Source organism: Physeter macrocephalus, unplaced genomic scaffold, assembly GCF_002837175.3.
Source record: "Physeter macrocephalus isolate SW-GA unplaced genomic scaffold, ASM283717v5 random_784, whole genome shotgun sequence".
NCBI lineage: Eukaryota > Metazoa > Chordata > Mammalia > Artiodactyla > Physeteridae > Physeter > Physeter macrocephalus.
The window spans coordinates 17,129-40,551 of NW_021146070.1; the positions used below are offsets into that span (position 1 = coordinate 17,129).

Below are 23,423 nucleotides of genomic sequence, written 5' to 3' on the forward strand. Positions count from 1 at the left end.
CCCACCCGGGGCCGCGGGAGGGGCGGGGCCATTGGGCGGCGAGGGGCGGGGCCCGCGAGGGGCGGAGCCGGGCGCCCTCCCGCCGCTGCAGGCTGGCGGCGGCGGCGGCGGCAGCGGCGGCAGCGGCGGCAGCGGCGGCGGCGAGGGGACGGCGGGGACAGCGAGGCGGCCGCGCCGGCAGCAACAGCCAGGGAAGCCTACGCCCCGCCTGCGCCTCCGAGGCTCACCCCGGGAGCGGGAGCGGCCCCGCGGCGGCACCGCCCAGGCAGAGACGAGCGCCTGGCACCCGGAGCCCCGAGCCGGCAGCCGCGGAGAGCCCGGGCAGCGGCAGGAGCGCGGGGGCGCGGCCCGAAAAGGCGCAGAGCGAGCCGGGGCCGGGGGAGGGCGCCGGGCGCGAGCATCCCGCGCCGCGGCAGCGGAGGCGGCTTCACGGGAGACAAAAGCCCGCCGAGAGACGCGATGCCCGGCCGGCGCGGGCGGGGGGGCCGCGGCGTCTGAGCGCGCCGAGCCGTGCGCCCCGGGGACGCCGAGGCTCGGCCGGTGCCCGCGGCGGAGGGCGGCAGGCGGGGCCCAGGTGCGCCCAGCCGCGTCGGGCCCGTAACTGCTCGCGGGGCGGCGCCCTCCCGCCGCAGCCGCAGTGGCCGGCGCCGCAGCGAGGAGCCATGGGCAACATCTCTTCCAACATCTCGGCCTTCCAGTCCCTGCACATCGTCATGCTGGGCTTGGACTCGGCCGGCAAGACCACGGTGCTCTACCGGCTCAAGTTCAACGAGTTCGTGAACACTGTGCCCACCATCGGCTTCAACACGGAGAAGATCAAGCTGAGCAACGGCACGGCCAAGGGCATCAGCTGCCACTTCTGGGACGTGGGCGGCCAGGAGAAGCTGCGGCCGCTGTGGAAGTCCTACAGCCGCTGCACGGACGGCATCATCTACGTGGTGGACTCGGTGGACGTGGACCGGCTGGAGGAGGCCAAGACGGAGCTGCACAAGGTGACCAAGTTCGCCGAGAACCAGGGCACGCCGCTGCTCGTCATCGCCAACAAGCAGGACCTGCCCAAGTCGCTGCCCGTGGCCGAGATCGAGAAGCAGCTGGCGCTGCACGAGCTTATCCCGGCCACCACCTACCACGTCCAGCCGGCGTGCGCCATCATCGGCGAGGGCCTCACCGAGGGCATGGACAAGCTCTATGAGATGATCCTGAAACGCAGGAAGTCCCTCAAGCAGAAGAAGAAGCGGTAATGCGCGCGGCAGTGTTTCGAGCCGGTGGGGGGCGAGCGAGCGAGTCAGGAATGAATGAATGAAAGGCTGGATGGCCGAGCGAGAACCCGCGCCCGCGAACAAAGACAGCGAACCAAAGCGACGCTTCGAATTTTTAAAGCGGAATGCAGGACTAGGGACTCGACCTGGGTATGTAGGCAGACTCGCCAACCTGAGCTCGACCTGCCGCCACCCCTAGCTCAGGGGACCTTTTGTCTGAACGCCAGAGCTGCTAAAGGGTTGGGGGCCCCACTGGGGAGTGGACGTGCAGGTCCCGCCGTATGCCCTCCAGGCCCAGGTTGGAAGGCTCAGATGTCAGAGACAAAAGCGATTTCTTCCTACTCCAGCAGGGCCAGAAGTTCAGGCTTCCCTGCCCTCACTGGGGATCGCACCTGTGAATTTCCTGAGGTATGCGGTTCCCAGAACCCCGGGAGTACCCGTCTGGGGGCATGCATGGTGGCAGTGGGGGGTGCTGGGGCGGGGGGACAGCCTCTCCTTGGGCTGTGAAAGCTGGACAATTTTATGTCACAGGGCAGGCCCCTGTGAAAATTCAGCTGTCCTGCTCTGGGCCCAAACGAGGTGCTGGTTTGGGCCATCAGAGGACTGCCTGGAACAGTACGGCAGCCGGAAGGCACGGGGCGCTGCGCTGGCCTCCTCTGGGGAATGCCCGCGAAGCATGCCCCTTTCCTGGTGCTTTGTGGTAGCTTCAGAAGACCAGTTATGTTGAGAACTGCTTTTCAGCCTGGAATCAGACATCTTCCAGATGGTTTGGACTCTGTCCATGTGTAGGTCGTTATCACACAAAGAGACCAATAAAAAAAATTTAGAAAAAAACAAAACAAAAACAAAAAACTGTTGGAGGTGGTGGCCAGTGAGGCATTTTCTGTTTGCAGAATAGTTAAAGGTGTTTAAAGGGTAAGGCTCTTGACATCGATGCTGGATGCGGTGTGTGTGTACAGGCAGGGACCGCCCTCTGCACTGTGTAATCGGCATACATTTCTAGACCCATATGTGTGGAATCTTAAATTCTCTTAGCCTACTGTTTGGCTTGTGTGAGCACACCAGCTGCAGATGTGTGCTGAATGACAAGCGGGTTTTGGCAAGGGATGTCTCTTGTAATCCTAACCGCTTGATGATGGGTTATGGTTTTCAGACATTTTTTTTTTTTTTTAAATCTGCTGTGAATGAATACTCACCTTAGAAATACTCAGTTTAGGAACAAAAAGACTTTGCTTTGCCCTTTTAGATCCCTTTACACTGCAAGTGGCGACATGTTCAGATTTCTAATTGGTTCGTTGTGGCCTATGTGGTTTCAGTATTTTCATTACAAATGTCTCTCTAGAGTATTTGATGTCATGCACCAACAAATAAAAGCCCACCTTGTTGTAAAAGCCGACCTCATTGCATGGATTTAAAGGCGAGGGAAAAGCACAAGGAGGTCCTGCCTAATTCCTTCTTGTGGAAACTGGTTGCAGAGCAAATGCAGACACAGTGAGTGCTTGAGATAAAGGAAAGGCCGTGACGTAATGGTCGCCTGTCCTCAGGTTCCTCACAGTTTACTTGAAAGAGGCTTTGGAAATAGATAGAATGAAAGAAGAGGAAATACCTATTTTTAATAATGTAATTTTAAAAAATCCTTTATAATCAGGACTGAGTCTTGGTTTGCAGAAGCTGTCATTTACCCTGAAACACAGTATCAAACAGGAAACTTAACGCTTCCTGTGTGATTTTGATTTCCTCTTTGAATCCGTGTTTACAGGTGGAATTATGTTTTTCTCCCCCACTGTGATAAATTTCTTTGCGAAGGAGGCCTTTAGAAATTGAGTATGATCATGTGTGAGCATGTGAGATAGTCAAATTATAAATCCATGCCTATTTTCCACTGCACTCAGAAAGTTAATTTAAGAACCAGAGGTAGAAGTCCCGGCTTCCTGCTTGAAACCCAATTCTCCTATGAAATATTTTAAAAGAAGAAACCTAGCAGTCCATCTTCCTTTTCTCTTTTGTCCGTGTATTTGGTACCCCTCCAATGCTGGTCTTTTTGTAGAAACTCAATAGAGAAAATATAGCTGAGCAGTGTTGAAAAGCCTGCAAGATTTCAGTTTACATATCGACAGCATAGTCACTGATTTCTAAATGGGCTGGTCCCATCATCTGAAGATTCTGTATAGAATTATTAAAAAAAAAATCCATCTTTCTTTATTTTCTTCACATGCAACAATTTCTTAAGCACTTTGACATTTTGGTAGTTCCACACTATTGAGAGAATAATATATTTATTTTGTGACATTGCAGATGCCAAATACTGTAACCTTCTCGTGCTGACGATACTTTGGTTCAAGATCACTGTTCAGATCCTCTCATGCTTTACCAATGATGAGAAATGACTCTGTTTTTTGCATTATCAGTACTTAAGGGTGCAGTCAACTGTTAGTAATTGTGCAGTAGAGCTCTGTGCTGTAGCAACCAATAGTTGAGTCTCAGTTGATTTCTGTAGTGTTTGCCCAAATAATGGCCCATTTCGTCTCTGACCAAATGGAGGAAACACAGGCTAAGTCACCTTGGAGCGGTCACCCGGAGAGTCCCCTCCAACGTAGCCGTCTGATTGATTATGCCTCCTGCTCTTCGGAGAATGAATGGGCTCCGCATAGAGGAAGTTGGCCTCCCCCCACGAGCTTTTGAAATGTTTTCTCACAGACGCAGGGAGGCCAGTTTTGTTTTCGAACGATTCTCTTCACAAAATCTCTGTCATGGTGTTGGGACTGTGTCTCCTGGTTTGTTTCCGTTTCTACTGCTGTAATTCTCTGTCCTGATCATCGTCCTCTTTGGGTTCCCATTCCCTTTTATATGCACATATGATCCTGTGAACAGAAATAAATTATTTATACAATCAAACGTTTGGGGAAATTGTCTGTGGATGGTTTTTCAGGTTGCCTCTATTTGTTTCTAGGCCGGAGTGGAGGGATGGATCACAAGATGGTCTCTGCTGTCTAACGGGGTCCAGGGCTGGAGGAATCATCTCTGCTTTTTTGGTTTAAGTGTCTAGCCCTGCCTTGCATGGAAGATTTAGAGGCTCGGATGCAGGAGCCTGTGTGCCTGTCCCCCTTATGATACCTGTCAGTGGTCCTCACAAATCCTTGAGGAAAATGGCCTCAATGCCCAGCCGGCGCCAAGCCTCTCAGTTATTAAAAAAAAGGTCGTGATTGTTAATCACTTCAAATATATGATCTGATTATGTAAAATTGGAAACATCTGTGTGGTACTGTAACAGCATCACCATGCTGCTCAGGATCTTGGCTGCTCTCTTGGTATCTGGGCTGAGTCCATCACTCTTGAACCCATCAGAGAGACTCCAAGACCTGAGTCCTCTTGAATAGGAGGTGTGGTGAGACCGTCCTACTCTGTACATACCAGCGGGAAAAGGTCCACTCTCTAAAGAAAAAGTGATTGGGCCAGAATCGGTAGACCCTCTGACTGGTTCAAAGTGTAACTCATGGAGGCCCTCAGCAGACATTAAGCAACGAAACTCATTGATTGGCTGGGTCTTAACTCTGGAGCCAAAAAGCGAGTTTCAAATTCTGACTCATGCTCAGGGCCCCATGAGTTTGCTGAAGTTCCTCAGCCCCTGGACCTCAGTTTCCCCATCTGTAAAATGGGTTCATTATGGTTGTCATGAGAATGAAACACAATAGTGCACGTGAAGTGCTTGTAAAGCACCCGAGCAAGGCTTGACTTTATTGTTCACTTTGCAACAGAAGCTGAAGTTTAGGAGCCAAATTACATCAAAAGGGCACAGATGCCATTTCTAAATACCGAAACCTAAAAACTGCTTATAGGAGTAGAAATACTAGAAATCAAAAGAAGCAAAAAATTGGAACCCTCTTTTTTTTTTTTTTTTTTTTGGTGCAACCTTAATTTAAGGAAGGAATCCCCGAGGAGCCAGGTAATACTTGCTACTTAGATGATATTGTTCATCTTATGTTTTCCAGGCAAGTAAGTACAAATGCACTGATGCCTAACAACTGAGAAGGCTAATTTTAGTCCTAAGCAACTGCCTTATTTTCCCCAGTTTGAACTTTCCCCCCAGAGTTTTGGTTCTTCATTTGTAAGTGTTTGCGATAGACAGTAGGTGTCTGGAGTTACTGTTTTTGTGCCTTTACATTTGTCTCCAGGGCCTGTGCTCTTGGAACAACTCTGTACCAACATCATAGGCTATTTTGATGTCACATTTGTATGGTAGTAAGGAAGGACAAAAATTGTGTGCAAAAAGCAGAAGATAAAAGGCCCGAAATGATCAAAAAAGTAAGAACACCCCAGAACTTGATCCCCCTTGATTTCCCAGCTCTCAGCCTGTCCACCTAACCTCTCCCCTTTCCTCCTCTGCGGCCATGTGCACATCTGATGCCCACAGTTTGGCCTCGGCCTGCCAGGAGACAAACTGAAGGCATTTCTGTTCTCTCCTCAGATTTGTGTCTTATCTGGAAAACGGCCTTCTGCTGGTTTTCCTGGCTCAGTTGAAACCTTTTTTAAAGTTGAATTTGCACAAGACAATGGAGCACTTTATACATTTGTTTTGCATGGTTTCTGAACTGCAGAGTGGGGCACCTTCAGTTTCTAAGAGGAAACTGCAAACTGAGGGTTTCTGAGAAACTGGCATGTGGCTTCTTCCCTACATTAGAAGTGAGAATGAAAGAGCTGTGCGGTTTAACCCCACCTCAGTTTTCAGAACATGCCGTGGGTGTTTCTTTGAATGATCTGAACTTCTATGCTGAGGTACTCTCATTGTGTGACAGCACGGCATGAAAGAAATAACCAAAACAAGTCACTTTTTAACCCATCTATAGCATGGGTTTGAGAAGACAAGCATCTCTTTTTCATTTATTAATTAAAATTGCTCTCACATGGTAATGTTAAGGACAGCTCTGTTTCTATTCCCGTTAGTCCTGTGTAATCATGGTAATAGCCACTGCTAATCTTTATTGAGCACTTCATGTGGGCTGGGCCCCATCCCATGCTCAGTGTCTTATCTGCTTGATCTTTTTTCCTCCCAAGAGCCCCAAGAGATCAATTCATGCATCACATAAATTAATCAACGGTATCTGCACTAGTAGATGAAGAAACTGAGGTGAACGAAGATTAGACACCCTCCTCCAAGGTCACTGGCTGTTTAGGGTGGAGCCCAGATTGAAGCCCACGGGTCCCTGAGACCCCGAGGCTGAGCCCTCGGAGGCTCCCCGGCCTGCAGCGCATGGAGTAGAAGAAAGCTGGGACTCTGCATCCGGGGCGAAGAGGGTGGAGGCTGGTGTCACCGGCCGCAGCATCACCTGCCTGCACCCTCCTGACAGGGGGACCACCACTTCCCACCTCCTCCCCAGAACTCACACTGACAGGCCTGGCCCCAGTGCCAGCACCTTGCCTTCCCTTCTTAGAGAACACAGCCCAGTGTCTAGAAAAACACTATCCCTCTTATACCAGATTCCATCCTTGAAGAATGTTCTTTCTGGTATTCCTTTCAAGAAACTGTGTTGGGGGCAATGGCTCCCTGCCTTACGCAGGGAGGGGCATTTATATACCGCAGGGGACGGACCCTGGGGGTGGCGGGTATCTGTGCTCCCGCATTGGGATCTGAGTCAGCTCACCTCTCAGCCTAGATCCCCACCCCTGCCGCCGCTACCCTGTGAGGCTGAGGATGCCTGCCCTGCCCGTCCCTCAGGGTGAGTCTAAAGATAACATGAGGTTGGGCCTCCCTGGTGGCGCAGTGGTTGAGGGTCCGCCTGCCGATGCAGGGGACGCGGGTTCGTGCCCCGGTCCGAGAGGATCCCACATGCCGCGGAGCGGCTGGGCCCGTGAGCCGTGGCCGCTGAGCCTGCGCGTCCGGAGCCTGTGCTCCGCGACGGGAGAGGCCACAGCGGTGAGAGGCCCGCGTACCGCAAAAAAAAAAAAAAAAAAAAGAAAAAGATAACATGAGGTAATAGAAAGCACCGTCCAGCCTGCAGGACGAGCTGAGACACTCGTAAACGCGTGTTCCGCTTGGACAGGGCCCCCTTCTCTCTGCACCGCTGCCCTGGCTCCCAGGGGTGTTCTGCTCCTGCCGTTCTGGACAAGCCCAGTATCAGGGACTCCCTCTTCGTTACCACTGATAAGAGAGCTTCCACCTCACAGGGTCAACCAAAGGAGACTTCAAGCAGGAAAACATCTCTCCCTGGGAGATTCAGGGCATAGAGCCTTTAGTGGAAGTCTTTATCAAGTGACTGTTGGGGAGCCTAGGCCTCCTTACATCTGCTGTTGGCAGAATTCTCATCGTTCTGCTGGCTACCCCTGATTATATTCATTTCCTGAAATGCTGACCCCCTGTGCAATTACTTTCAATGCCCATGTCTCATAAAAGCGAAAAGAATTTCAATGTGTAATTGAAAAGTCATCATGGTAAGTAATGACAATTGCAACAGCTTATTTCATAAGTGTATGCGTGGATCAGTGGAGGAAATGTTGCGCTGCTATATAACTTGAAGGGCACTGTGATTCCGTATTCATCACGCAAAAAATGCTGTGCAAACAACATCCTCCAACCGTTGTGACCTCCATTGGACTGAGGACACTCCACTCTCGGGTACCAGGGAGATTTATAACATGGTTCTTGTCCTCAGGAGCCTGATATTCTAGCTGGTGAATCAGGGCTAAACTCTCAGGTGAGGTGTTTGACTCCAACGTGAAACCAAAGTCATTGCCCCAGCCATGGTCACATTTTTCATGCCACGTGAGCCTTGGAGTAAACCTAGAAATGAGAACCTGTTACTCTGCGTCCTGATTCACGTAACTTGAAGACCTCCGTTTTTCCATCAGTCTCCTCTTCCAGCTCTTTCTGAGATTCCCTGGGGGGTGGTCACTGCGCTGGTGACCGCTGCTTCCTCCATTTCCTCCTTTCCTGCCCCGACCTCTTGTCTGTCTCACAGACCTTCTGGCAGAGAGGGTCAGCATGGCAGCCTTCTGGTCTCCAACACTGCCGACCCTGCTTGTGTCGCCCCATTCTCGGGGTCCAACCGACATTTCAGTGCATGCTTCCTGAGGGAGGGTCTACTCGCACGTGCAAGGGACTCAGCTGTCTGAGAGCCTGGGCACTGAGTGGCCGGCCCAGGCCCGTCCTAGAAGCCTCCTTGCTGTCTGACACTGTTTCCTTGAGCCTCTCTTGGGTGTCTCAGCCCTCTAGTCCCCTGCATGGGGCTCTTCCCAGGAGACACCCCAACTGACGAGAAATCCTAGGACAAATGTGAACCCTCGTGTGGACCCCCCAGGACCCTAAAGGCAGACGTGTGATCTGTCTTGGATTCAGGTTTCTCCCATAAAATCGGAATTTCCTGCAGAGGTATTGATAATGACCGCTTCTTCCTGAAACTCACTCTAAGTCTTAATTCTGCTCTTCGGGCATCTGTTTGAGAAGTCGGGATGATGAGATCCGAGGCTGAAGAGTTTGCTTTAAGGTAAAGGCTTCTGAAGCCAACACTGTGGGTAACCCATGCACACCCATGCCTTTTTTTTTTTTTTTTTTTTTTTTTACTTTCTTTATTTTTGGCTGCTTTGGGTCTCTCTTGCTGCGTGCGGGCTTTCTCTAGTTGTGGCGAGCGGGGGCTACCCTTCATTGCGGTGCGCCGGCTTCTCAGTGCGGTGGCTTCTCTTGTTGTGGAGCACAGGCTCTAGGCTCATGGGCTTCAACAGTTGCGGCGCCCGGGCTTAGTTGCTCCGCGGCATGTGGGATCTTCCCGGACCAGGGATCGAACCCGTGTCCCCTGCATCGGCAGGTGGATTCTTAACCGCTGCGCCACCAGGGAAGTCCCCATGCCTCTGTCTTCTTTCTTGCTGGCAGACCTCAATTTTGCTTGGGAGACATCCTCTGCCTCATGGCTATGTGCTCAGGGAAAGTGACCCTGTACCCAGTTTAAGGGGAGATTGGTCTGAACCATGAATTTAATTCATTCTTCTGGCCAGTGACTGGCTTAGGAAGGGTCATCTGACATGATTCTGACCAATGAGACTAGAGGAAAAGTCTTTTTGGAGAGGATTAAGTGGATGGGCTTTAGGAATTTTTCCTTAGGTTTTAAAGCTAGACACAGGCACCATGTTGCTCTCCTTTGCTTCCTCTGAATTTCAGTGACTAAAGATGTGATGCCTGGAGTGGCTGCAGCCATCTTGACACCATGAGGAGAGCCAGCCCACACACTGAAGATACGTGGGAGAAGGGAAATATGCAAGGAACCTGAGTCTTAGATGATGTCATTGAACTGCTGAAATAACCAACCGTGGGACTGCCCAACCTCAGGACTTGTGGTTATGTAAACAAACACATCACCCGTTACTTGAGATTTCAACTACCTGAAGCTACAAATCCTCAACTGATAAGATCCATCAGACACCATAACCAGCCCTTGATGGTACAACATATCTAGGACACTCCACAGAGCTGCCGTGTTACAGAAACTGCTCCACCACCTCTGTGCCAACAGATCACAAGCAGATTGAAACCTGCCTGGATGGGCCCTGGCTGGGGGAATGGAAGGATGGCCAGCTCCACTCAGCTCCTGGTTTAATAAGTACCACCATGGAGCCAAGGACACTCCAGCCAGGAGAGTGCGGCACACCTTGAATGTAATTCAGAGTAAGCAGCTGAGAACGCCATCGAATGTTAAGCCCTTTACCAGCATTCATTCAAAAGAAATGATTAGCATAATATTAATTGCTACCGTGCATGGGATGTTTGTTTTATGCTAGATGATGAATTCAGCACTCTACAGAGTCATTTCCTTTCCTCCTCCCTGAAAGACCATGAGCTAGGTCTGTTCATCCTGTGCCTGCACTGCTGCCTGCCTTCAGCCGACAGACAGACAGACAAGTGGATAGATAGACAACCGCAATAACAGTTAGTGACCACTTATAGGGGGCCAAGCCCTGAACTAAATACAGTGGGCCAAGCCCTGAACTAAATACAGTGGGCCGATGTCCTATTTGCATTTCACAATAAACATCATGAGATAGGGACTATTTTTGTCATAATGAGACAGGGACTATTTTTGTCATCACCCTCGTTTCACAGGTGTGGAAACTGGCTGGAGATGCTGGGTGTATGGCCAGGGTCACAGCCACGCAGCAGGATGAGACGTGAATCTGGGCAGGCTGACCTCAGAACCCGTGTGCCTACCCCGAGGCAGCCCTGCAGAGCCCGGAGCCGGGGCTCCGCACATGGTACATGTTCCAGAATATCTGTGAAATCAACGAGCTCGTCATTGGTGGAGTGTCCCCATCGCGGCAGCTCGGAAGGACAGCACGAGGGCTCCCCAAACCAGCGCCTCTCAAATATGCATACACACCACTTACCTGGGGGCCTGTTACGTCACAGAAAATGCACAGATCTGTCCCAGGAAGTGACTATCGCCTGGGCTCTGCCAGCACGTGGTACGGGTAGGGGCACAGCCATACTGGCTGGTTGCTAGTGCGGCCCCAGGTATTCGTGAGACTTATGCGCAGCCTGGAGTACAATCTGTTGCATTTCCAGGACCCCCCTTCGGTAGCCATGACCTTCCTGGCGTCCAAGAGGATCCATATAATTCCCAGAAGGTTAAGATAGTTGACCAGCCCATGGATACCCGCGTGGCAGCAGGTGACGCAACGTCGGAGGAGCGGCTGGCAGCTCGTGCCTGCTGCCTTCTGCACGACCCCCCCTGCCTCCCGGCACCTCTCCCGGGGCAGAGCCTCCGTGCTCCCTGCACACTCCTGGGCTTGGATTGAGGGGGGACCCGGCCACGGGTGCTCCGCAGTGTGACTTGAAGGAAAAGTGGGGCAGTTTTGAGGGGCCGTCCCTTCTCCATGATGTTGCTCCCCTCTGATTCCAAGATAACGGAAGCGAAAGATGGGAACAGGCCGGAGAGAGATCAGAGTCACCCCTTCCGGGAGTGTCGTGCTGCTCAGCTGGCACCGACCGTGACATGAGCTGGACGGAAACCTGTGTCGTGTCGGGCCGCTGAGATTCCAGAGTTGATTTGCTGACTGACCCAAGCTGGCTGTTACAAGCTCCATGCGCCATCCCCTCCCCCGTCCACAAGAACCGACACCACGTGACAGGCAGCCGGTTTTCTGGAAAGTTGGTGACACTGAGCCTGCACGTGCACAGTTCCCTCTGGATTTTAGGACTTTGTTCTCAGGGGTCTTGCTCAGTCCCCTGTCTTTCTGACTCTTCATCACAGAGTGCATCTGCCCACAGGTCCTCCCGGGTCCTCCGAATCTTTTTTTTTTTTTTTTTTTGGCGGTACGCGGGCCTCCTACCGTTGTGGCCTCTCCCGTTGCGGAGCACAGGCTCCGGACGCGCAGGCTCAGCGGCCACGGCTCACGGGCCCAGCCGCTCCGCGGCACGTGGGATCTTCCCGGACCGGGGCTCGAACCCGCGTCCCCTGCATCGGCAGGCGGGCCCGGACCGGGGCACGAACCCGTGTCCCCTGCATCGGCAGGCGGACTCTCAACCACTGCGCCACCAGAGAAGCCCCCTCCTAATCTTTTGACATCAAGGGCAATGCCTCTCCGAGGTCAACGTCAAGTTTATTTAAAATTTCAGTGTCCCTGGCAGGTGTCTATAATTATACCCGCCCTGCAAAATGAGACTGAGATTAAAGGGCTTGCTGGGGGTCAGCAGGCAGTCACCTGTCTTGGGAGGTGTGTTAGGCTCCTGGGGCTGCTGTAACCAGGGGCCACAATCTGGGGGGTTTAAAGCAGTAGGAACTCATCCTCCCACAGTTCTGAGGCCAGAAGTCTGAAATCAAGGTGTTGTCAAGGTTGGTTCCTTCCAGAAGGTCTGAGGAGAATCTGTTCCATGCCTCTCTTCCGGCTTCTGGAGGCTGCCAGCCACCCTTGGCGTCCCCGGACTTATAGGCGCATCACTCCAATCTCTGCCTCCGTCTTCATCTGGCCTTCGCCTCTGTGTGTCTTCTCCCTTTCTCTTCCCTTATCGGGACACTTGTCATTGCATTTAGGGCTCCCCCCTAATCAGGATGATCTCATCTCAAGATCCTTAATTCCATCTGAAAGACCCTTGTTCCAAATAAGTTCACAGTCACAGCTTCTGGGTGGACACATCTTTCAGAGGGTCACCATTCAATCTGTATAGAAGGCAGTGAGAGAAAGCATACCCTCAAAGGGATTATTGGAATATTGATTGACCTCAGAGCTCCCTAAGCCGGGGGGACTTCAGGTGGCTCATACCCATTCTATGAAAGTATCTGCCGTTCAAGTTACACCGACTCAGTAAGGCCAGTGCAGCTGCCCACCCGCGAGTCTCTGGCAGGGCATCACCTGTCTTGATGTGTGCTCTACCCAGTACACTGCTGAGATGGCAGACTTCCTCTTAGTTTTCGTTTGTGTCTTAGTTTTCTTTGGTCTGTCTGTTTGTGCTTATAGGAGCTGAATACGCAGCATCAGTGTATGAAGGAAAGGCAGAGAATGTATTCCCCGAGGGGAAGAAAACAAGGCAGGCTGCCCTGACCCTTGGGGCTGTCAAACACGTGAGACTTTGGTTAAGAAGCTTTTTGCCCAAAGTAGCTAAACGCCCAAGTGCAGGAGGCAGAGGGAACCCATACTCTGTATGCCTTAGGATGCTGGCTCTGTTACTCATGGAAACTAGAAAGGCATGGACTTCGTGCTCTCATTGTGAGCTCTGCTAACAGAATCCTACGTAAAGCTACAAGACGCCACTGAGGCCTTGTGATGATTAGTGACAGAAGGCGTGCGTGTGCGGGGCGGGGGGCCGTGTGCTCTCTGCGGAATCTGGTGCTCTTGTGATATTTGAACGCTGGGCAGGGGCCTTCCCAGTTCACCCTCCTAGTCAATAAGTACCTGTGTCCTGTGCAGCTGTGGCTTTCTGACCATCTGAGCCTCCTGCTGTGCTGATGATTCCTGTCATCCGGCCCTCACAGGGGTGGGTACAGGGCAGAGGGGAACTGCTGGAGGTGAGGTATAGGGCCCCTTGCTTGGTCGTGGAAGCATCAGCTGCTATCCCAGTGGCCCCGTGGCTGGGATCAGCCAGAGGGTGCACGTCGCATGAAGACGGGGCCCGTGAGGGCGGGGAGAACCGCCGTGAGAGCAGGAAGCTTCTGCCCGTGGCTTGGGGTTGGCCACAGGACGCGCCACGAAGGCAGCGCGGATGCCAGCAAGCTCCAGAGCCTGGCCTCACGGGGGCAAAAGAAGAGGAACAGACACTGAGGACCCTCTGAAGTCTGCCGACGCCACGCCTCCCTCAGGGTGCGGGGAAATCCGGGGTAGTAATAACAGCCACCGTTTATCAAGGCCTTATTACGTCAGGAACGCGCTAAACACTTGGTACTTTTACTTGGTTTCATCTTGGCAGCAGGTCTGGAGGTGGCATATTAGTTCAGGGTTCTCTCTAGTACAAGAGACAAAGGAGGTCAAGTTCAAATGGGGATGGTAGGGAGTGTGTGGGGTTGCTCAGAGAATTGGAGGAGAACCCCAGAAACTAGGGCATCCGCAGGGGCCCGGGGACCGGGAAACAAGAGTGGGCCACCATCAGCACACACCCCATCTCTGCTCCCTCCCCGCACTGACTTCCTGCTCGTCTACAGGGGAAAGTTCTTCACACAACAAAAAAGCAACTTTGGTTTCCATCATGAGGTTTCTCCAATGGTCCACCAAGAGAAAATTCTGGAGAAAGACTCTTAATTGTCCTACTTGCATTTGGGGCTCCGTCCTGGGCCATTCCCTGTGGCCAGTAGGGTGGCCCATCTGGGACGTGTGTCCACCCAATGAAAGTGGAGCCACTGGTGCAAGAAGTGGGGGGAGGTACTGGAAAAATACACGGCACAGGTAGGTATTACCATCGCCTGGACAGAAGAGGCACCAAGGCTTGGAGGGGCCACGTGGCTTTTGCCCAGGGACTTGAGCCCACGTGCATTTGACTCCACATCTTGGCTGTCACCCACCACAGTTCTGCTGTGGCCGGTGCTGGCCACCATCTCCCAGGCACAGGCTCAACATGCTCACGGGAAAGCCTGTTTGGAAATGAATGGATGAGCACCAGGGTGATGTTTACATATTGAACAACTGGTATGGTGTGGGCGTTACATTAATTTCCAAGTGCTGCTGTAACAGATTACCACAAATTTATTGGCTTCAGACAGCACAAGCTCATTATCTAATGGCTCCGGAGGTCATTTGTCCCCAGCTCCGTCTTGCTGGGCTAAAATCAAGGTGTCGGCAGGACTGCATTCCTTCCAGAGGCTCCGGAAGTTGGCCTTCTATGGTGGACTTCTCTGTGGACTGTGCTGTGCCCTTCCCAGCTTCTGGAGGACACCTGCGTGCCTCGGCTTGTGGCTTCTTCCTCGAATCACTGACCTCTGCTTCTGTCATCACCTCTCCTTCTCTAGCTCTGACCTTCCTGTTTATGACTAAATTGGGCCCCCCTGGATAGTGCAGACTCCTCTCCAGGACTCTATGCTGCCATGGAGGGTGACATATTCACAGGTTCTGGGGATTAGGATGTGACCATCTTTGGGGTCACAAAGACTATTCCACCCACCACAGGCATTGACCAATCGCAGCACAAGTCGTCTGTGCCGAGGCGCACGGTTTTGGAGCCCTTGCTGTGCCAGATGTTACCCATGCATTTGCTGGATCCTGGGGAGGTCTGGGGGCAGCAGGACAGCAGAGGGAATAGGGGGCTTTGGCCAGTGGCTCTTGGCATGGAAGTATTTTAACAGTATCAAGTGGCATGTTGAGACCACAGCAGCCCAGCTGAGGGTCAGCCTGGGTGACAGCCGATTTACAGGGGTGTCTGTGGCGTGCAGCCACACACACCAGCTGGCAGGTGGGGGGCTGCAGGGGGAAGCACCGGAATCTTCGGGAAGGAGGGTGGTGCTGAGTCTGTGGCAAGCTTGACGCTGCTTCCCCTGGAACTGGGTAGAGCGGGCCAGGCCTACCCCAGGGCTCAGGGATGAAGGGGTTAAACGAGGCCAGTCATGGTTTCAGGTGAGGTCCAGGTGGCCAGATGCGGGGGTGGGGGGTGGGAGGGAGAGGGAACTGAGAGCAAAGGGGGTCTGGATGGGAAAGGGGCCCACCCTGCAGACCCTTGGGGTCCTTTCAAGACTGGGACTCCCAGGGCCAGGGCGGCTTAGCTCCTTAATAACAGAGGGGCCCACGTGTAGAAAACAAACCAGCAAGTGATCTCTGTCCTAAGAGAAGAGCAGCCTCTGGAAGAGAGCGAGCCTCTCTCCCTGGTGGCGTGTGAGCCTGCACCGGCCTGGCTTATCAGACCCACTGAGAGCCAGGTAACTACGTGCCATGCCCAGGGCGGCCAGGCCCCAGCAGCCAGGAGGGGCTCGGGCTGGGATTGTGGGGAGGAAATTGATTCTACTGAAGGCTTGGGCTGGAAACCTCTCCCCTAACCCCTGTCACCACTCTTAGGTCCAGGGATCGAGGCCGACCCTGCTTCATGGGCGGATAACCCCTGTAGCCACACAGCCCTCGTGCTTAGAAGGGTCCAACAGTGGATCGAATAGTGTCCCCAAGGATTCATATCCTAACCCCCAGGACCTAAGAATGTGACCTTATATAGAAACAGAGATTTTGCAGAGGTGATTAAGTTAAAGATCATGAGATGAGACCATCCTGGATTCAAGGTGGGCCTAAAATCCAGTGACTGATGTCCTTATAAGACACAGGGGAGGGGAATTTGAGATGCAGAGACACACCGAAAGCAAGGCCATGTGAAGATGGAGGTAGAGATTGGAGTGATGCAGCCACAAGCCAAGGAAAGCCAAGGACCGCCAGCCAACACCAGAAGCCAGGAGAGAAGCATGGACCAGACTCTTCCTCAGAGCACGGGGAAGAGACCAACCCTGCTGACACTTTGATTTCAGACTTCAGACTTCTGGCCTCCAGTGTTGTGAGAGGATCGATTTCTGATGTTTTCGGCCACTTCGTTTGTGGTCATTTGTTACATCCGCCATATGAAACTAATACAGGCCGCACGCTGGTTTAATGTTCTATTTGGTCACTGCCTCGAAATTCTTAATACTTTTGAACCAGAGCCTCACATTTTCACTTTGCTCTGGGTCCTGCAGATTATGTAGCTGGCCCTGGGCTTAGGTTTCCTTGGGAAGTAATAACACTACCCTTCCCCCAAATCTGCTCATCAGCAGGGAAGTGTCTCCAGACTCTATGGTAGGGGAGGGCCTACAGTAACCTGCCCCAGGTCGATGAACCCCAAACCCCTCTACATTCTTCCAAGCGGGATGAGAATTCATGTTGTCATTCCTCAGAGCTGTCTGAATGTCTGCCCGGGGGTTGTCTGCAGACCATGGCCCTCCTGGTTTCTGATGGTTCACCAAGCTTAGATGCACGCACAGACCACGGTGGGAACACTGCCCTGTTCCTGCCCTCAAGACCCATTGCCCGGGGCTGGGGGGGAGGCTGCCTGCCCGGGGCTGTGTGCCGAGCTTCTGGGGTCTCCTGGGCACATGCTGTTCCTTCTAAGAAGCCCAAGGAGCGTTTTTAAATGGTGTTTATTGTTGTTGTTGTTATTTTTTACATAAAAGGTGCAAATGATCTATTTTGTTTCTGTGAGAGCACTAGAAAATCTCTGTGAGGGCCAGTTTTCAAAATGACTCATCTCCTGTTCATTTGAACCGGGTTCCGGAATATGGCGGCCGGTGCTGAGTTCTGTCCAGGAAAAGGCCATGAGCAGTGGCCTCCGTTACTACAGACTTGTCATCTCCATCTCTCCCTGCCTTGGTCACGTGTGGAGGCTGAGGGGAAGCTGCAGTATCCTTCAGAGGGGCCCCGGACGACCTCAGACCCCACAGGTAGGTAGCACCTGGCCCAACATGGGAGGCCTGCTTTGGTCCATCTGATCCCCTGTGCCTGTCAAGGCGGCTGCATGGAGAGCCGCCTCCCAGCCCCAAGCTGGGCCGCGCGGTGAGGCTCAGACGATCGTGGTGCTTTGTGGGCGCTGCACCCACCGGGTTTCTTCCTCAAAACTGTATTCTTGTGGAACCCAAACCAAAAGGAGAGCTAGAAAATGGAATATTTCCCTCTGGACCCATGACTTCATTGCTAGTCACGAAGTCCCCTGGGTTTATATCCTATGAGGGGCCAATGGGACGATTTTCACAGGCTGGGCCACGAAGGTGGGCACAGCAGTGACTCCGTGAGATGGTTTCTGAAGGAGAGGGAGACCCACAGAGACCCCTGGACTGAAAGGTCTAATCTGAATTCAGAGCCTGTGTTGTCCTGTACGGAAATAAACACCCGAAGAGTGGAAGTGTTCGCGAACGGCTGATTGTAAGTGGGGTATCAGAGAATGACGCATGTCTTAGGGTAAAGCTAGACTACATTAGCTCAAGGAATCTTCCAGCTCTAAAAATTCCATGCTCTGTGCAGTCATGGAGACCCATTATGTCAGACTCTCCACCTTGGGGCAAATTGATCAACACAGAACTTTTGCTTCTAACTTCTGTGGCAACCCTGCTTACCCATGGGTTGTCAAATAAAGTGAACACACCCCCTGGCACCCGAATCATTTCTGCCTCATGTGGAGCACAGGATTCCTCAACCTCTAAACCATCAATTATGCGTCCTGATCTCAGACCAGAAGGTAATCAATACTTATTAGGGCAAGTGTCTGCCCGCAGCTCGCTGAGCTCAGCAAGTAAAATATTTATGGCCTGACAAACCTGTTTTAACTCTTCTCTTTCATCACTTTTTTACAGCCAACCAGCAATGGCTTGAATCTAAAGCTAATCTGTTTTGAGTACAGCTTGCAGAATCTATTTTCCAAGATGCACCGTTGGTCCCACAGCAGGGCCCGTTCACTCCTGCGACGGGCTTGTGCCAGCGACAGCCGGGACACTGTGGCCTGGCTTGAGGTCTGTGGTCTCCAGCCTGCTCTAGATGGGATGAGGGGAGTTTTATAAAAGACATGTAGCTCAAACATGGAAATGTGGGTGTGGAGTTCAGTGCTTCCAAAACTTCCCTGCTAAGGATCTCCTTGGATACTTGTTAAACACACAGATTACTAGGTCCTCGTGGTTGGTCTGGGGGTCCCTACAACAGTAGACACTCAGTAAAAGGCTGTGGACTTGAGTTGAACTGAACTGGGACAAAGACAAGGGACCTGCCTGAAGAACACAGCAGGTGGCATAGCAGTGGGTCAGGAGTGAGGCAGCACACGTCCGAGGACAGGCAGGGACCCTGAGACTCTGCCCTCTCTCCAGGCCCAGGGTCTCCCCAAACCAGTGATGATGCTGTGAATGTCCACCTGTGAGTTGCTGCCCATCAAATGATGACCTAAATGTGAGAAACGAGGGGACTCTGCTTCTTGCTTCCTTGTATCTTTTAAACAGTTGATTGATTGATTGATAGCAGAGAGCTCCCAGGGCTTCAGAGACGATAAGAAATGATATGATGTCAGGTGAAACACCAAATGAAGCAAAGCACGCCCAGAGACACCTCCCTTCTCGCGTGCCGTAGGTACATGTTTAGATGTGTGTTCCCCACTACAGTTTGGAGCCGGAAGGGACCTTTGGAAACACTGGTCCAGCTTCATGGTGTTGGTGACTTCTCAGTTCTCGTGGGATAAAGACTGAACTTGACCCTCACGGCCTGGAGACGCCCAGCCTTGCCCGCTCCCTGCCCCCTCCTTGCTCTCTGCTCATCACACAACCTTCCCTTGGTGCAGTGTCTTGAATTCCCGGCTCCCTCCTGCCCCAGGGCCTTTGCACACGCTGTTGCCACTGCCCATAGAGCTCTCCTTCCTTCTCCATGTGTCCTCATTGACTCCCCTCTCTGCCCAGCACTCTGGCAAACTTGAACTGCTTGTAGAAGCCCTCCTGAGCCTCCTGACCGTCAAGACTCACATGCCCTGAGGACCCCGGGTACCCTCGCTCTCAGCACGCACCTCAGCTGCAATCTCCTGTTGTTTGTGGGACCATTTGGCTGCCATCTCCCTAGCAGACTAGGGAGGGCCACACGGACAGGAATGCTGTCTGCTTTATTCCCTTGTCCCCTTAGCTTCTCAGCTGCTCCTAACCCTCAACAGGTCTTGGTGGCATGTATGTCTAAACTCCCTCAGGTCACAGGTGAGGAAATGGAGTCCGAAGGACTCCATTTGAAGGATGCAGTGCTTTGCCTTGAGCTGCACAACCACGAGGCCAGTAGAATTATAAACACGACTTAGGTTCTTGGGTGCCAGACACATGCTAATTAACTTAGGAGGATGGCCCTATTTAACCCTCATGCCGGCGCGGATGTAAGTAAGATCGTTATCATCCTCCAATTACAGGTGAGGAAACTGAGGCTCAGAGAATGTGACAGCTGCTACCAGTGGGCCCCCCGAGCCACCCAGAGTCACCTGCCCATCAGGGACAGCTCCCCGCGTCTCCCTCGGCCATGAGAGGTGTCCTCCACCCGTGAGAGCAGGCTCGGCCATGCAGGCAGGACGGAGGGCTGGGCGTTAGTGCGGGGGAGCGGCCCCCCATCACCAAGGGGCAGCGCAGGGGATCAAGAGCCTCCTTACCCTCAGTGGGACGACCCACGTGGCCTTTCCCAGGTCCAAGGGGAGACTGAGCCCACGTGGCAGCCTGCTCACAGCACTGCCCCTTTGACCCTTCCTCCCTGACCAATGTCCCGCCTTCACAGTGCTTCCTGGAATCACGTCCAAAATAAACTACTTGCACCTGCAACCTTGGGAATCCTAAGTAACACAGAGTGCGAAGAGCAGTAGCTTTTGCCCAAGGTCACACAAGGAGCAAGCGCAAAGACAAAATCGGGATCCAGTACCTTCCTCCCCATCGCGCCACAACAGCGCCTGCCACTTGGCTCCGACGCTGTAGGGCAGTGATGATAACGCACCCTTGTGATAAGTAGGTCACCGCTGCTTAGCAGGATAACGGCCCCCGAAGACGTCCCTGCCATAACGGCCCCAGAGCCTGCGACTCTGTTATATTACGTGGGAAAGGGTGGACTTAAAGTTACTAAGCAACTGACTTTAAAATGGGGGGATTATCCCAGATTATCCTGGTAGCCCAATGCAATCACAAGCGTTCTTCTAAGCGGAAAAGGAGGCCAGACGGGAGAGTCAGGGCGATGTGACCATGAAGACAGACACAGTGAGGCAGCACCGCAGGCTTTGAAGGTGGAGGAAGGGGCCATGGGCCAAAGAATGTGGGCAGCGTCTAAGAGCCGGAAAAGGCGAGAAAACAGCTTCTCTCCCTTGGAGCCTCCAGAAAGGAATGCAGCCCTGCCATCAGCTGGGATCTGGCCCAGTGAGACCTGTGCTGACTTTTCACCTACAGAATTATAAGATAATAGATGTGTGTTGTTTTAAGCCGCTATAGTTGAGGTCATTTGTTACAGCAACTGCAGGAAACTAATACCACCGCTTCAAGAACTTAGGACCCCATCCCTCCCTGTGCTTTGTGTATGAGGCTTGGGTTTCTTTTCATATTGTGACATATCAATGACATCACAGAAGATCTTGAAGACGTCTGTGGCACTGAGTGGACTAATTGTGTCCTGAGAGCATCCTCCTTGAACATTTAAGCATTTTCAAGCCAGGCTCTGGAACGTTTTGCAGACACTGGCAGAGGAGAGACGTGTGTGGTTACCTGAGGGCTGAATTTGCCTGGATCTGGTTGGATGAGTTTGGTGTATCACTTCCGCCTGTTCTGTACGCTGTATTAGAAACCGCGGAGACGTCGCCGCCCTGATGGCATCGGTCCTCAAACGCACGGTGAAAATGCATGTAAATGTATAATAACCCTCCTGTGCTGTGAAACAGCTCCCACCTGGCCCTTTGGCAGACATTCAGAGTGCAGTAAACAATTATGAGCAGGGGAAAGAGAAAGCAAGTGACTACTCATCAAAGAACAGATTTAAAATCATGCTTTAGAAGAATCTTTCCTAGAGGACAGTGGCTAATGGGAGCATGCAGTAGCCTAATCATTTGGGGACTGGAAAAGTGATGCTTTAGAGTCGTAAACTTTAGAAGTTCAGTCCAAGTGGAGAACACCTTACCTACACGATGAAACTTAAGGAAAATTAGAGCACAGACGATGAGCCCAATAGTAGCTTTACAGGTAACGCCCTGGGTGGCATATTTAAGCCACTAGTTTCATGAAGCTGAGAAAAGTGAAGATGAATTGAATCTCCCTCTCTGAGCAACTCCCAGGAGGAGGGTAGGTCAGAGATGTTTAGAGGAAAGCGTCATATGGAGAATGGTGGGGAAGAGAGTCTAAAGGAAAGAATGGAAGGGTCTCACTGGGATGTGATGCTCAGAAATGGATTCCATTCAATTAAATAGAATTTTAATAACCCACTACTGTATTCTAGACGTGACACTTGGTCTCTGAGATAGGAGGATGAACCAGGCACAGGTCCAGGGCCCTGATATCCTAGAGGAAACTACAGATAGAAAAAGACAACGTTATATGAGCAGCCTCTGACAATGGACAGAGGTGTGGAAGGAGCTCAGAGGATGGCATTGCTAGATTTGGGTACCCTGGAAAGCTCTCTGCAGGAGGTACTGTTGGAATTTCTGGCCGGAGGAAGCCACCAACGCATGGCTGTGTCTGGCCGGCATCCCTATCCCTTGTCATGTATCTCTTCTCTCTATGGCATTATTCACTCTGTCCCATTCTTAAAGCCTTGGGTAATACATCTCCCTTTCATCTTCTCTGGGTCAGTGGGCTATAGGTGACCTGTCCCTAAAGTCTTCATGTCCCACCTTGGGCATCCGGGATGCCTCTGCAGTGTTCTCGGGTAGGAAGGTTAGGCTGAACCAGGCAGTGGTCTCGAGGATAGGACCAGTTGGAAGGGCTAAGTATTCAGAGGTGTAAACTAGGGAGGGGAGCAGTGGCGGACGCCTGGAAGGCTGCCCGGGAGGAAGGGGCTGACCGCAGCCCAGGCAGCGTGCTCCATGATCTATGTTAAGGGCACAGTCGGGAGACCTTTCATATGTGGGGACGTGGGGGAGGGTCTTGCTGGGAGACCACACATCTGGCTGAGGTTTATGCCTGCTAGGGCCCTAAGGATAGCACAGTCTGTGCTGGTCTGCTTAGACTGCCATAACAAAATACTCGAGAACGGGTGGCTTAAACGACAGAAGTTCTCACCGTTCTGGAGGCTGAAGTCCTAGATCGGGGCATTGGCCTGGTGGGGTTCTGGGTGGAGCCCCCTCCCAGCTTGAAGTCTGCCGACTTCCCTCTGTGTCCTCACGTGGTGGAGAGGGACCACAAGCTCTCTGATGTCCCTTCTTATAAGGGCACTAATTCCATCATGAGATCCCATCCTCATGACCTCGTCTAGACTAATTACCTCTCGAGGGCCCCATCTCAGCTACCATCACCCTGGGGGCTAGGGCTTCTACGTATGAATCTGGGGGGACATAATTCAGCCGGTAGCACAGTCCAAAGTGGTCAAGGTGAAGGACTGAAGCCACAGATGTTCTAACCATCAACTGTGAAGAGAGGAGGTAGGATCACAGGTCTGTGGGCCAATGGCCTCCCCACGAAGACGCTGGAGGAAGTCTGGGGACCGTCTGCAGCCGGCCTTCCTGCTCCAGGCTGTGCAACGTGCTCCCGGAGAAACCAGCTGGGAGCCAAGGCTGGGCCACGCGGTAGATTCGCCAGACTCAAGACTCTGACCCTCAGCCCTGCAGCCTCAGGAGCTCTGTCCCTTCAGGGACCCAGAACTGACGAAACCATGATGCCAGCTGACTAGTTTGTAGGAAGGGTCACAGCCGTCAAGTGGATTGGTAACCCGTGAGCCTCACCAGTGGATGTCTCCTGTGTTTAAGGAGCAAAAGCCGTCTAAGGAGGGTGCTCTCTGGACAAGTCCTCGGATGTATTAATCCCTCTCTGAAGATACAGTGACTTCTTACTGGCTCGTCCCTCAAGGTGACTATGTCTCTGTTCTGATTCCTCAGGTATTGATTTTCAAGTTTAACTCTAAAAAAGAAAAATCTGGTTTCTAAGTTCTAAAGGAGCCCCGTAAGGGAATTCAACCTGTGACTATTAGCTCTAATGTATAAATCCATATATGAGTTAGGGGGAGTTACATTTCTGCTATTTCTCTCATAATAAATTTTAAAACACTATTAAAGATTATGCCCCATAACTA

At 52.3% G+C, this 23,423-nt stretch overlaps 1 protein-coding gene and 1 long non-coding RNA gene across 2 annotated transcripts; one reads left to right on the plus strand and one right to left on the minus strand.

The window, feature by feature from the left end:
- Window positions 1-131: 131 nt before the first annotated feature.
- ARL4C (ARF like GTPase 4C) lies at window positions 132-4,154 on the plus strand. Its single transcript, XM_055083307.1, has 2 exons — window positions 132-1,667; window positions 3,555-4,154. Exon 1 carries the CDS (start codon window positions 663-665, stop codon window positions 1,239-1,241), a length of 579 nt encoding a protein of 192 aa, XP_054939282.1. The 5' UTR covers window positions 132-662; the 3' UTR covers window positions 1,242-1,667; window positions 3,555-4,154.
- On the minus strand, window positions 2,666-11,009 carry LOC129391914 (uncharacterized). The gene is made up of 2 exons (XR_008616782.1): window positions 10,626-11,009; window positions 2,666-4,120 (listed from the first exon to the last, which is right to left on the minus strand). It is a non-coding gene; the product is annotated as an uncharacterized lncRNA (long non-coding RNA).
- Window positions 11,010-23,423: the final 12,414 nt, after the last annotated feature.